General features: G+C 35.2%; 1 protein-coding gene across 6 annotated transcripts in view; it reads right to left on the bottom strand.

Annotated features, from left to right (window-relative positions):
* The window catches only part of NARS2 (asparaginyl-tRNA synthetase 2, mitochondrial), a 144,830-nt gene that overhangs the window by 77,029 nt on the left and 52,159 nt on the right, over nucleotides 1–15,642 (bottom strand). For all 6 annotated transcript variants that reach the window (XR_010841395.1, XM_059068149.2, XM_067038422.1 and 3 more), the window contains one exon: nucleotides 2,568–2,662. Coding sequence is in view for 5 of the 6 variants with exons in the window: in XM_059068149.2 (XP_058924132.1) it covers nucleotides 2,568–2,662 (95 nt within the window). In the remaining variant the exon portion in view is untranslated. The remainder of the gene's footprint in view (nucleotides 1–2,567; nucleotides 2,663–15,642) is intronic.

Raw genomic sequence — 15,642 nt, 5'->3', positions numbered from 1 at the left:
TTTTTCCAACTTTAGTACATTTAACAATTATTCAAAAATAGGAAGTTTATTTTAAAAACAACAACAACAAAATTAAACTTTAAAATGGAGCCACAGGGCTTCCCTGGTGGCTCAGTGGTTAAGAATCTGCCTGCCAATGTAGGGGACACGGGTTCGAGCCCTGGTCCGGGAAGATTCCACATGCTGAGAAGCAACTAAACCCGTGTGCCACAGCTACTGAGCCTGTGCTCTAGAGGCCGCGAGCCACAACTGCTGAGCCCACGTGCCACAACTACTGAAGCCTGTGTGCCTAGAGCTCGTTCTCCTCAACAAAAGAAGACACCACAATGAGAAGCCCGTGCACCCCAACGACGAGTAGCCCCCGCTCGCCGCAACTAGAGAAGGCCCATGCACAGCAATGAAGACTCAACACAGCCCAAAATAATAAACAAATAAAATAAATAAAATGGAGTCATAAACCCACTAAACCAACATAGATATCCTTTTGGAAAATGTTAACCTTCTAAATTTAACTAAATTTAACTACTCCATTTAAAAAGTCTGTTTAAAAAAAATAAATAAAATAAAAAGTCTGTTAAATAAAATTTAGAAAAACTCAATTTAGACAAATTTAGTCTTCTTTAGAAAGAAGACTAACAATTTCTTACTGGAGATTAAATCATGTATTAACCTGAAACATGATGTACTGTATATTAATAGTACTAGAACTATGCATATTAAACTAGGAACATTTGATTGACACAGAAATACTTCATAACACATTAAAAAATATAAAACCTCATATTCTGCCAATATAATCTTCTGTCAAGTTTCACTGTACGTTGTGTTCTTTGGTTCACTGCACTTTACTGGTAAAGAGGGAACATATTTAATCCACTAGTGATATTATAACCAAGAAACTTGGTAAATTTATACCTTTCCCATATCACAACACTTCTGAGGGGAATATATGTTGTCTCTAACTTTACAGGTAAAAGAAATGAATAATGAAAGGCTGTTAAGAAAGGTTATCCAAAACTTAGATTAAGCTAAAAGGTTGACAGAACATCTTTCCAATGTAATGTGGGGACACAGACCCACTCAAAGGTTATTTAACTACCTAGGGGAATGAACTTTGCTCCATTATTCTATTTACCATCAAACTAAATATCCTAGATTAAGTAAAGTTACATGTTAACTTATAGATTTTTGTCTAGTAGAGTTGCAAATCATTTCTGTCAGGTAGAAGAGAAAATTCCAAAGGTTAGGGTTTATCAGTCTGTGGGATTTATCAGTCTGTGGGACATTAACCAGTTCATAACTAACCTAGCAATCTTATTCTAAAATTCTTTTATTAAACTGCTTATGAATCCACAGTTCCCCAAATGGTCTTTGAACTAGCTTTACTATTTTACTTATTTCTTCAGTAATTAATGAATTGAATAAAATATTTTATATTTCTATGAATCATGTTTTTAATTTTTTAAAATTATACTTTGACAGGCATAAGGAACTTTCCATGACATGCCTGACATGGTCTTTCCCACATACAGCTCTGCAAATCCTACAATCTCACAGGGCTATTCTGATTATAGTTTTTCTGTACCGTATTCTGATAATGTTGTCAATTATTTGGTTATTGGAATTATCAAATAATATCTTGGTCAAAGGTAAATCTAAGTAAAGTATATATTATTTTCAAGACCCTCTTTATTCCACCATTGACACTCTCCATCTTGCCAGTAAAGTCTGTAAAAAAATAAACATGAACACTATTCTATTTCCCCTGTTTTTCCACCCCGTGCATTTTAAAAACAATGGGAAATACAAGATTCCCTGTTTTTACTGGAGCCATTTCCTGAAGAGATTTTTAGGTCTCAAACTCTGTATGAGAAAACAAAGATATTTACATCTTCGTAGGAGACTCAGTACTTGCTGAGTCGGCATTAAGAAATTACCCACAGAATCAGAGAATATAAGATTTAGACAGGACTTCAAAGATTTTCCTGTCCAATATCCAAAAAGAAAGAAAATAGGGCAAAAAGGATTATAGTGACTTTCCAGAGGTCTGAGAGTGGCTAAAATTAATGTGATCTGGCTTCTTATACTTTCTAAATGGACACACATCTCCCATGATGACTTTGTGGGTTAATTTTCTTTCTTTAAACCAATTATTAAAAAAATATTTTTTCTTCCATTTGTTCCAGGCACCTCTCTTATAATTTTTAGGTGTAAATTATAACTTCCTTTACTTTCATAAACATGATTAATTATACTTATATTTTGATTATGTGTTTTGAGATTTAAGCAAAGAAAGATTAGTAAAAAGAAAAAAAACCTTATAACTTCATATTTCCAGTGTTACATTCTTCACCAAAAACCAAAGTCTAGACTAATGTGATTTTTTTAGAAAGAAATTTGGATATTGTCAAATTTGTCAATCTAAATGTACTTTTAGTGAATTGAAGTGGACTAATCACAAACATGAATTACAATTTTTAGGTTTGAGCATCAGGAAAGAAAACATTATCACACTCTCACCCAACCAACATCAGTAGTCCATTAAAGCAAAAGAGAAAACTCTGTACCCTGACATCACTTCTAGATGAAGTTGTCCTGAGACAGTTAAGAAAACAGGAACATTGAAGAAATTCTCCTCAGGTACCTTTATTTTGCTTGAAGGCTGCAAAAGAAAACACAAGCCATAAAAAGCTATTACATGTTTTGCTCTGCTTTTCACATTCACATTTGTGCCACAACTAAAAAATCATATGCTATTAAACATATATGAGGACAGGTTCATTCTTATGAAAAAAAAAAAGGCAGCTTTCAGTATACACTTAAAAGAGAAAATTCCTGCTTGGAAAGTGCTAAGTTCAAGGAAGTTTACTCCATATTTTTCAAAACATATAACAACCAAAGGACAAACTATTTTTGTCACAAAATATACTCCTTCCTAAAAACTGATTTTGATTGAGGGGCAAGCTGAAGCAAGAAATTATGAATTAGAAGTTTTAAATGTGAGGCATTACATAGTCTTTTAAAATTCTGACCCATGATTGAGATTTAATTTTAAGGGAATAGTCTCTAAAACATGTCTTGTCACATTATTATTAAATTATTAATAATGCTTTTAATACAGATTTTTATAAACACATTATAAGCTTTTAAACACGTTAATTTCACTTACTCTTCCCGACAACTAGGAGATAAAGCAGGACCACATCTTTAAAAGATATGATGAACATTTAGATTTAAAGATTTTTATGAACTTACAGTATAGATAGAGTGATTATTCCATTTGAAACTGATAGGAAATACGTCAGCCAACACTTATTAACAGTTAAGATAAAAAATTATTTAGAGATCAAAAATAATTTAAATAGTATAATTTAAAAAGCTTCTAGATCAAGTTATGACCATTATATATCCATGTGGGGGAAGGAAGCTAATTTACCTTCTCTTGTATTTCAAATTGTGAAAATTTTCAATACAGGATGTTAAGACTCCTTTTAAGAGACTTAGTACCAACTACTGAATTATAGAAACACATGAAATGAAGATATCTTATTTAATTCCTTCGGTTGTTATAAAAATATAGCATGCATATCATGTATGGTTATGTGTGTGTATGAACGTGAAATCTAGTGTAAAATTACCAACTGAAATCATTCATTTATTTTGTAATTGCCTATTATTTTTAAAACTTACTTTTACCTGGTCCTAAATGTCCTATTATTGCTTTTTAAAAATTATCTTTGAAATCCATTATCACTTAAAGGATATTGTTTCCAAGGACTTAAATACTCAATACTAAAATATTCGACTTATGTTAGGATTTCAAAATAAAAGACATGTTCTCTGATATTTCTTCACTATTTACTAAATAATTATATTTCAAATCAGGCCCAGCACATTTATAAGAATATTATACTCTCTCCCTTCCCTCACCTCTTTAGTCTATAATTTGTATTGGTGTTTTATCCTGACTTCTCTAAAAGTGATTTCTCTCATCTCCTGCACATATAAAAAAGTCTAATATTTAGGACTTGATTTTAGTCTCTCATTTATTAGTGTTTGCACAAAATGATGTCTGAGTTTCTTATATCTCTTAAATCCAACTTATTTAAAGTTAAAAACATGTCACTACCTCATTATGCCTTCCAATGTCATATGTAAGCACTTAAATACTGAAATTCATACTACTTTTTAATAAATTACTGCCTTTCAGCTCTCCTTTATATTACAGTGAATGCATTACAGTGACTTTAAAAACTTCTGTATGTATTAAGTTATATTACCTATATATTTTATTTCAGGATATTAAAGGGACATTATAAAATACTTTTTAAAAAAGTAATTGCTGGGGACTTCCGTGGTCCAGTGGTTAAGAATTCACCTCCCAAGGCAGGAGGTGTGCGTTCAATCCCTGGTCAGGGAGTTAAGATACCTGGCAGCAAAAAAACCAAAACATAAAAACAGAAGCAATATTGTAACAAATTCAATAACGACTTTAAACATGGACCACATCAAAAAAAAAAATCTTAAAATGGTGGGATAGGTAGATCCAAAGTCCTATCTCTCTACAGAAAAACTGAAAATAATAAGTAAAAACTATAAGCATCAACTGTGGGAACTCTGGAAACTAGTCAAAGGTTTAAAGTCACCAAACAAATGCTGAATCAAGAAAGAGGAAACTTAAAAATGGTAGACTCTACCTAACAATAGCAGACTGCACACTCTTTTCAAGAGCATATGAACACTGTCCAAGATCAACCATATGCTAGAACATAACAAGTCTCAACAAATCAGATAAATTATCTTTTTTGAACATAATGGAATGAAACTAGAAATGTAAACTGGTGCAGTTACTAGGGAAAAGAGTTTGGTGGTTCTTTAAAAAGATTAAGGGCTTCCCTGGTGGCGCAGTGGTTGAGAATCCGCCTGCCGATGCAGGAGACACGGGTTCGTGCCCTGGTCCGGGAAGATCCCACATGGCGCGGAGCAACTAAGCCCGTGAGCCATGGCCGCTAGGCCTGTGCGTCCGGAGCCTGTGCTCCGCAACGGGAGAGCCCACAACAGTGAGAGGCCCGCATACCGCAAAAAAAAAAAAAACAAAAAAACAAAACAAAACAAAAAAAAACCAAAAAACAAAAATAAAAAGATTAACAAGAATTATTATATATACAACATACAAATTCTACCTCTAGGTATATGTCTAAAAGAATTACAACCAAGTATTTAAGCAACAATGCATTAAAAGGATTGTCCACCATCCTTCATCCCAGGGATTCATCCCAGGGATGCAAGGATTTTTCAATATCGCAAATCAATCAATGTGATACATCACATGAACAAATTGAAAACTAAAAACTATACAACCATCTCAATAGATACAGAAAAAGCTTTTGATAAAATTCAATATCCATTTCTGATAAAGAAAAAAACTCTTCAGAGAGTGAGTGCAGATGGAACATACCTCAACATAATAAGGGCCATATACGACAAACCCACAGCTAACATCCTACTCAATGGTGAAAAGTTGAAAATACTTGCTCTAAGATCAGGAATAAGGCAAGAATGCCCACTCTCGCCACTTTTATTCAACATAGTTTTGGAAGTCCTAGCCACAGCAATCAGAGAAGAAAAAGAAACAAAAGGAATCCAAATTGGAAAAGAATAAAACTGTCACTGTTTGCAATGACAATGATGCTATACATAGAAAAGCCTAAGATGCTACCAGAAAACTACTAGAGCTCATCAATGAATTTAGTAAAGTTGTTGAATAAAAATATACAGAAATCTGTTACATTTCTATACACTAACAAAAAAAGATCGGAAAGAGAAATTAAGGAAAAATCCCATTTACCATTATATCAAAAAGAACAAAATACCTAGGAATAAACCTGTCTAAGGAGACAAAAGACCTTTACTCTGAAAACTATAAGACACTGATGAAAGAAATAAAAGATGACCTAATTAGACGGAGACATATACCATGTTCTTGGATTGCAAGAATCAATATTGTGAAAATGACTATACTACTCAAAACAATCTACAGATTCAATGCAATTCCTATCAAACTACCAATGGCATTCTTCACAGAATTAGAACAAAAAAATCTTACAACTTGTATGGAAACACAGAAGACCCCGAATAGTCAAAGCAATCTTGAGAAAGAAAAATGGAGCTGGAGGAATTAGGCTCCCTGACTTCAAACTATACCACAAAGCTACAGTAATCAAGACAGTATGGTAATGGCACAAAAACAGAAATATAGATCAATGGTACAGGATAGAACACCCAGAGATAAACCCATGCACATATGGGCACCTAATTTATGACAAAGGAGGCAAGAATATACAATGGAGAAAAGACAGCCTCTTCAATAAGTGGTGTTGGGAAAACTGGACAGCCACATGTAAAAGAATGAAATTAGAACACTCCCTAACACCATACACAAAAATAAACTCAAAATAGACTAAAGACCTAAATGTAAGGCCAGACACTATCAAATTCTTAGAGGAAAACATAGGCAGAACACTCTATGACATAAATCACAGCAAGATCCTTTTGACCCACTTCCTAGAGAAATTGAAATAAAAACAAAATAAACAAATGGGACCTAATGAAACTGAAAAGCTTTTGCACAGCAAAGGAAACCATAAACAAGATGAAAAGACAACCCTCAGAATGGAAGAAAATATTTGCCAACGAAACAATTGACAAAGGATTAATCTCCAAAATATACAAGCAGCTCATGCAACTCGGTATCAAAAAGCACAGTCTAGTTAAAAAATGGGCAGAAGACCTAAATAGACATTTCACCAAGCAAGACATACAGATGGCCAAGAGGCACATGAAAAGATGTTCAACATCATTAATTATTAGAGAAATGCAAATCAAAACTATGAGGTATCACCTCACGTTGGTCAGAATGGCCATTATCAAAAAAATCTAGAATCAATAAAAGCTGGAAAGGGTGTGATGAAAAGGGAACCCACCTGTACGGTTGGTGGGAATGTAAACTGATATAACCACTATGGAAAACAGTATGGAGGTTCCTTAAAAAACTAAAAATACAACTATCATATGACCCAGTAATCCCACTACTGGGCATATACCCTGAGAAAACCATAATTCAAAAAGAGACATGGGGCTTCCCTGGTGGCACAGTGGCTCAGAGTCTGCCTGTCGATGCAGGGGATACAGGTTCATACCCCAGTCCAGGAAGATCCCACATGCCACAGAGCGGCTGGGCCCGTGAGTCATGGCCGCTGAGCCTGCACGTCCGGAGCCTGTGTTCCGCAACGGGAGAGGCCACAATAGTGAGAGGCTCGTGTACCGCCAAAAAAAATAATAATAATAAAAGAGAGAGAGAGACATGTACCACATGTTCACTGCAGCACTATTTACAACAGCCAGGACATGGAAGCAACCTAAATCTCCATCGACTGATGAATGGATACAGAAGATGTGGTATGTACATACACAATGGAATTTTACTCAGCCACAGAAAAGAATGAAATAATGCCACTGGCAGCAACATGGATGGACCTAGAGATTATCATATTAAGTGAAGTAAGTCAGAAAGAGAAAGACAAATATTGTATGACATCACTTATATGTGGAATCTAAAAAAGTGATATGAATGAAGTTACCTACAAAACAGAAATAGACTCAGACATAGAAAACAAACTTATGGTTACCAAAGGGGAAAGGGCAGGGAGGGATAAATTAGAAGTGTGGGATTAACATATACACACTACTGTGTATAAATAGATAAACAAGGACCTACTGTTTAGCATGGGGACCTATATTCAATGTCTTGTAAGAACTTATAATGGAAAAGAATTTGGAAAATAATATACATAAATATAAAATGAATCACTGTTCTGTACATCTGAAGCTAACACAGGATTGTAAATTAACTATACTTCAATTTTAAAAATGGTTATAAAAATTTTAAAAATCCAAGTATTCAAATAGATACTTGTACATTAATGTTCATAACAGCACTATTCACAACAGACAAAGGTGGAAACATGGGTAAGTGGATAAGCAAAATGTAGTATATATAAACAATGAAATACTATTTAGCCATAAGATGGAATGAAGTACTTATATATGCTAAAACACAGATAAACCTTGAAAGCACTATGCTAAGTAAAAGAAGACATAAAAGGCTACATATTGTACGATCCCATTTATATGAAATATCTAGAGTTGGTAAATCCATAGAGACTAATCAGTGAGAGCCATGGTCTGGGGAGAAGGGCAAATGGGAAGTGACTACTTAATGGGCATGGGGTTTTCTTTGGGATAATGTTTTGGAACTTAACAGGGGTGGTAGTTGTGTAACACTGTAAATGTAGTAAATGCCACTGAAATATACCCTTTAAAATGGTTAATTTTATGTTGCATGAACTTCATCTCAATTTTTTAAAAAGCATACATAAACAAGTAATTATTAGACATGACAGGGTCAAAAATTACTAACATGGGATTGCAAATTTAAGATTCACAATCTTAAATACTTCCATTAGTAATGAAGAAAGAATAAAAATATCTGAATTAAGTATCCAACTTTGTGACTTTGCCAGTGGGAATGGACTTCTTTTAAAAAGACCCTCAAATTGCAACACTAAAGTTAAGAATTTCTATTTAATAAAGGAAGATATAGGCAGTTAAATAGAACAACATATTGTATTAAGGATAAAATATTTTCAGCTTCTAGAACTGATAAGTGATTAATGGACAGAAAATATAAGGACCTCCTGTGAAGAAAACAAAAAGAGAAAATAAGCTGCTCCCCAACTGGGCAAAACAGAAAAGAAAATTCAAAGAGTTAAGATGCATGAAGAAACACTCAAATTCACTACAAATTAGAGAAACACAAATTAAAACAAGGCATTTTAAGAAGAATTCATTACATACACCCAACTGACAAAGATTAGAAAGTTGTAAAATATCAAGTGTAGCGGTAGATTCAGGATGTGGTAGGAAGATTTCTAAGATGTGTCTGAAGATTCTCAGCCCCTGGTTTATTCAACCACTAAGCCAGGTACTGATGTGAAGGGATTTTGCAAATTTAATTAAAGTTCCAAACCAGATGGCCTTAGGATTTGGAGATTTTCTGGGTGTTCTTGACCTAATCATGTGAGTCCTTTAAAAGTAGAAAGTTTTCTACAGCTGGCTGCAGAACAGTAAGTCAGTAATTTGAAGCATGAGAAGGATTTGACATGCTGTTGCTTTGAAGATGGAGGAAGACACGGGGAAAGGTGCTTAGAGCAGTCTCTAGGACCTGAGAGCAACCTGGCCAGCAGCCAGCAGCAAAATGGGAACTTCAGTCCTACAACCACAAAGAACTGAATTCTACTGAGAGCAAGAATTGGTTTTGAAGAGAACCTCAAGCTCCAGATGAGAACATAGAAAGCTTAGCTGACACACTGGTTTTGGGCTTGTGAGACCCTGAGATCCTAGCCACGCCATTCTGTACTACTGAACTATAGAGCTGTGAACTAATAAAGAGATGTTGTTTTAGGTCACTAAGTTACAAATCTATAGAAAACGACTTCATAGGGAAACAGGACCCCTCAGGTAATGTCAATATAGTCTAAACTGGCACTGCTATTCTGGATAACATAGTGAAATTCAGAATGTATATACCCTATGACCAAGGAACTCCACTCCTGGATATCCATTCTAAAGAAATTTTCACACACGTCTCTTAGGGAATATGTATAAGACTATTTATTGCAGTATTTTTTTTTCTGGGTGTAACAGAATTGAAAAGAACCTAAGGGTATATTACTAGAAAGGGTAAGTGAATTGTAGCAGACAAATATCAATGAATATTCTGCAGCAATGACAAGCAACAAATAGATGTACCTATAGCAACATGGATAGATTTTAAAACAAAGAGTTAAATGGAAAAAAGTAGGAAACAAAATAAGATACATACTATCATTAATGTAAATTTAAAATATACATAAAAGATCACTCATATTTTATGAGCCTACATACATAATAAAAGATATATGAAAGATATTAAAGTGAGTGCCTCCAAGAGAATATGAGGAATGGAAGCGGGGATTGGGATAAAGAGGAAAAATTAAAACAAGAAAGGGGTTATGCTGGATGGTGTTTTGTCAGGTTGGCATTACTACTCCCACCTAAACTGAGGACTGTGTTTCCTACAATCCCCCTTTCCTGCATGGTTCCAGGTTACAGTTGGCCATCTATTGTCGGAGAGGAATGTGCATAAGATTTGAGAGGAGAAAATAAAATTGAAGTCATTAATCTCAGAAGACTGTGGCAGTCTGACACAGTGACACACACTCACCGTGGTTCTTGGTGATCTCTAATTTCTAGCTTGTCTCCTTACTACTGACCAACAGTAGCTCTATGATAACCACCAAGTGCTGGACTGCAGTTACTACAGAGTGGACTGTGTTAGATTAATTGTATTAATGGCTCCAATTTGTCACACTTCTCTGTATCAGCACCCCTTGGCATATCATACACTAACCCTGAGCTTGGCCATGTGACTTGTTTTGGTCACTGGCATGGTAACAAAATTGACAAAAATAGTGGCTTGAAAACATGCTTATGAAGTTCACATTCTTTCTTAGACCTATGCCACCAAAGAGATCACACCCTGATTAGCATGATGGAGGAATTTGAGAGACATGTGGAGAAGAGATGGGTCATCCCACATGAGGCCATCCTAGACTGCCCAGCTCCCAGTCAATCCATCAGCTGACTAAGCCAAACCCAGATCAGAACCACTCAAATGACCTGTAGACTCACAGGAAAGAATAAATGGCTTTGTTACACAGTGATAGGATACAAGGGCCTTGCAAAGACCTATAACAACAGTGTGCCATGAATGAAAATTATGTCGAACTAAATTCTGTATTCCTGAGGTTAAAAAAATAAACATTCAGACACATACTTCTACAAAGACAACCAAAGCCAATATGCACTTAGCACTTACTCTGTGCCATGTACTGTGCTAAGGAGTTTACAAGCAATCCAATGAAGTAAGTATTAGTAACCTCATTTACAGAGAAGGAAACAGACACAGAGGTTAATAACTTGCCTACTATGACAAAAAAACATGAACCAAGGTGGTCGGGCTCCAGAATCTCTATTCTTAACCCCACATTATTTCCAGGAGTCATAAGAAATACTTAACAATGGTTGATTCTGGGGAAGGAAACTAGATTCCTGGGGAATAAGGTATGATAGGATCCTTCTGCACCTTGATTTTTAAAATTTTTTTTAAAAGATTATTTTTGATGTGCACCATTTTTAAAGTCTTTATTGAATTCGTTACAATATTGCTTCTGTTTTATGTTTTGGTTTTTCGGTCACGAGGCACGTGGGATCTTAGCTCCCCAACCAGGAATCGAACCTGCACCCCCTGCATTGGAAGGCGAAGTCTTAACTACTGGACTGCCAGGGAATTCCCTTCTGCACTTTTAAATTGGTACCTTTTGAAAAATAAACTACATTACCTGTTCAAAAAGTAAATTTAAAACAGCATATTTGTTAAGAGGGACTCGGAGGTATTATCAGCAAGTACTCAGAATAAAAAGTATACTGGTTTTATTCCCTGTGTATTCTTGATCACATAAACACTAACGATTTACTCTTTTCTCCTACAGTGGTGTGGATTACTCTGGTCAGAACCAATCGGAAAATCAAAAAGCCAAGTACAAAGTATGGAACAAAGTCAAATACCAGAAAAAATATAGGTGGTTAGTAAAGTCTAACACTGCTCTCTATATAATGAAAATAGTTGGGGCAGGCCAAAAGAAGAGAAGGCCAAACGATATTGAGTTCTTTGAGTAGGAATTGAGTTTATACATGTTGGTATGCTAAGCACCTAGCAAAGTGCCAGAGACAAGTAATTGCTCCATAAATGCTTGTTGACCCAAAGAGTGATGTCAAGTGTGAGGGGATCAGCAATGAGAAGGAGCACAAGGAGCCATAAAAGCTTCTAGCAAAGTTTCACGGCGTTGCTGGTCTAAAAGATATCTTTAGTGCACACTTAGTGTCATGTTTGTTTTCAAACAAAGGTACTGATAAGCAGGTACTATTACAGAAATAAATTATTTCCTATATTAACTTTTTAAACTATATTGCTTATAAATAAGTCTCCATTACTTTTCTAGCACAACTGTAAATAGGTGTTTTCTACAGTTTTTCTTTAGTGTCAACATCAGCTGAACACTGACAAGTACTCTAAATAACACAAAAGGAAGATAATGTATTTTCAATACAGTATATGGCTGTAAGTTTAAAGTAGCTTAGAGGAAATTTTTCATTTTCTTCAGAAATGTAAACTGTGTGACCACTATGATTCTATCTTCCTCCTATCCACTCCCACTCACAAACACGTAATTTGTAGATATCCTATATAATCAAATACCATTATTGACTAAATATAAAAGACATCTATCCTCTGCCTACCTTCCCAACAGCAAATCCCTAATTCTAACATCCATCAAACAGAAAGATTTATAAAAGATGATGAGATAGTATCATCAATATAATCTTCTGATCACTGAAAAAAAAAGCTCTTTTTTTTTTTTTTTTTTTTGCAGTATGCGGGCCTCTCACTGTTGTGGCCTCTCCCGTTGCGGAGCACAGGCTCCGGACGCACAAGCCTAGCGGCCATGGCTCACGGGCTTAGTTGCTCCGCGGCATGTGGGATCTTCCCGGACCAGGGCACGAACCCGTGTCTCCTGCATCGGCAGGCGGATTCTCAACCACTGCGCCACCAGGAAAGCCCCCAAAAAATAGCTCTTCAACATCATCTTTTTCACCTTTCTCAAGACTGTGCCTCACTTAGTTCCAAAGGAGGCATCTCTCCATATATTCTCTCATATACCTTTCTTCTCACTAACAAATCTCTAGTTACCTCTGGGACAGCTTCATTTCCTTCTCTCTTTATGCTTGCAAGTCTTAAAATGATCCAAACCCACATCAAGCACTGTGAGAGTCACAAGTAAAAATTAAACATAATACTAAAAAAATGCTATGTTTTATTTATTTTTAAAAGTTCCTGAAGCAAAACATTGAGCTGGGTGATGGCATTTGGTTGTTTATAGTATTATTCTCTGTGCTTTTCTGTATGTGTAAAGTTCCAAAAACCCACAGATCAGTATTTCTAGCCCTTAAAAATGTACAGCATACTACTGTGTGATCCCCACAAGTGTCAATACTTTTCATTCTCCTATTTTCTTCAAGCATAAAATATTTTACTTTATTCAGGTTCACTGTTTTTGTTCAGTCTAATTACTAGTTTTCTGTGACTTTACATTAATAGTTGTAGTATTTTTATGTATATGATGCATTAAATAGTCTCATGGCTGTGCTGTGAATATAATTATTACATATTTCTGTAAGGGAAAAAGAGTTCTAAGATCCAAAATCACCAAATTAAAAATAAACTTTCCAAACCTCTGATTATATTTCTGCTATACCTTTAAAAAAAAAAAGGTAACTAAATTAAGCTAAACATAATTAAAAAAATAAAGTGTTTCATGCACTGTCAAAAAACCCGTAATGACAAAAATTAGTAAGCCTGAGGCAAGCAATGAGATACCAAAGTATTCTGGTTGGTTTATGTTAAAAAATATTTTACACAATAGATGAAAGCTCTAATTCCAAAAATCTATTTCACTGTATAGTACTTTAAAAAACGTTTTTAAGGGCTTCTCTGGTGGCGCAGTAGTTGAGAGTCTGCCTGCCGATGCAGGGGACACGGGTTTGTGCCCCGGTCTGGGAAGATCCCACATGCCACGGAGCGGCTGGGCCCGTGAGCCATGGCTGCTGGGCCTGTGTGTACGGAGCCTGTGCTCCACAGCGGGAGAGGCCACAACAGTGAGAGGCCCATGTACCACAAAAAAATAAAATAAAATAAAAAATTTTTTAAAAAGTTTTTATATTCTACTATTTTTCCCAAATCAGAGAAAATACTAAAGGGCTTTACTAAATACTAAAGAAATATGTTGAAGATGGGATAAGAGTAAGATGAAAAATTACCACAGCATTATTATCCTGATATTCCTTGGGAAAAAACATATATTCACACACAGTAATCAAACTGGCAAAAATTAAAGACAAAGAAAAATTACTGAAGGCAGCAAGCGAAAAACGACAAATAACATACAAGGGAACTCCCGTAAGGTTAACATCTGACTTCTCAGCAGAAACTCTACAAGCCAGAAGGCAGTGGCATGATATACTTAAAGTGATGAAAGGGAAAAACCTACAACCAAGATTACTCTACCCAGCAAGGATCTCATTCAGATTTGATGGAGAAACCAAAAACATTACAGATAAGCAAAAGCTAAGAGAATTCAGCACCACCAAATCAGCTCTACAACAAATGCTGAAGGAACTTCTCTAGGTGGGAAACACAAGAGAAGAAAAGGACCTACAAAACCAAACCCAAAACAATTAAGAAAATGGTCATAGGAACATACATATCGACGATTACCTTAAACATGAATGGATTAAATTCTCCAACCAAAAGACACAGGCTTGTTGAATGATACAAAAACAAGACCCATATATATGCTGTCTACAAGAGACCCACTTCAGACCTAGGAACACATACAGACTGAAAGTGAGGGGATGGAAGAAGATATTCCATGCAAATGGAAATCAAAAGAAAGCTGGAGTAGCAATACTCATATCAGATAAAATAGACTTAAAAATAAACAATGCTGCAAGAGACAAGGAAAGACACTACATAGTGATCAAGGGATCAATCCAAGTAGAAGATATAACATTTATAAATATATATGCACACAACATAGGAGCACCTCAATACATAAAGCAACTGCTAACAGCTCTGAAAGAGGAAACTGACAGTAACACAATAATAGTGGGGGACTTTAACACCTCACTTACACCAATGGACAGATCATCCAAACAGAAAATTAATAAGGAAAAACAAGCTTTAAATGACACAATAGACCTGATAGGTTTAATTGATATTTATAGGACATTACATCCAAAAACAGCAGATTACACTTTCTTCTCAACTGTGCACGGAACATTCTCCAGGATAGATCACATCTTGGGTCACAAATCAAGCCTCAGTAAATTTAAGAAAATTGAAATGATATCAAGCATCTTTTCTGACCACAATGCTATGAGATTAGAAATGAATTACAGGGGGAAAAAAAACGTAAAAAACACGAACACATGGAGGCTAAACAATACATTACTAAATAACCAAGAGATCACTGAAGAAATCAAAGAAGAAATCAAAAAATACCTAGAGACAAATGACAATGAAAACACAACAATCCAAAACCTATGGGATGTGGCAAAAGCAGTTCTAAGAGGGAAGTTTATAGCTATACAAGCCTACATCAAGAAACAAGAAAAATCTCAAATAAACGATCTAACCTTACACCCAAAGGAACTAGAGAAAGAAGAACAAACAAAAACCAAAGTTAGCAGAAGGAAAGAAATCAAAAAGATCAGAGCAGAAATAAATGAAATAGAAACAAAGAAAATAATAGCAACGATCAATAAAACTAAAAGCTGGTTCTTTGAAAAGATAAACAAAATTGACAAACCATTAGCCAGACTCATCAAGAAAAAAGAGAAGACTCAAATCAATAAAATTAGAAA

This window comes from Kogia breviceps, chromosome 7, assembly GCF_026419965.1.
Source record: "Kogia breviceps isolate mKogBre1 chromosome 7, mKogBre1 haplotype 1, whole genome shotgun sequence".
In the NCBI taxonomy this organism is placed as follows: Eukaryota; Metazoa; Chordata; class Mammalia; order Artiodactyla; family Physeteridae; genus Kogia; species Kogia breviceps.
Note: the sequence above shows the minus strand (reverse complement) of the source record. Positions and strands in the feature narration are given on the sequence as shown.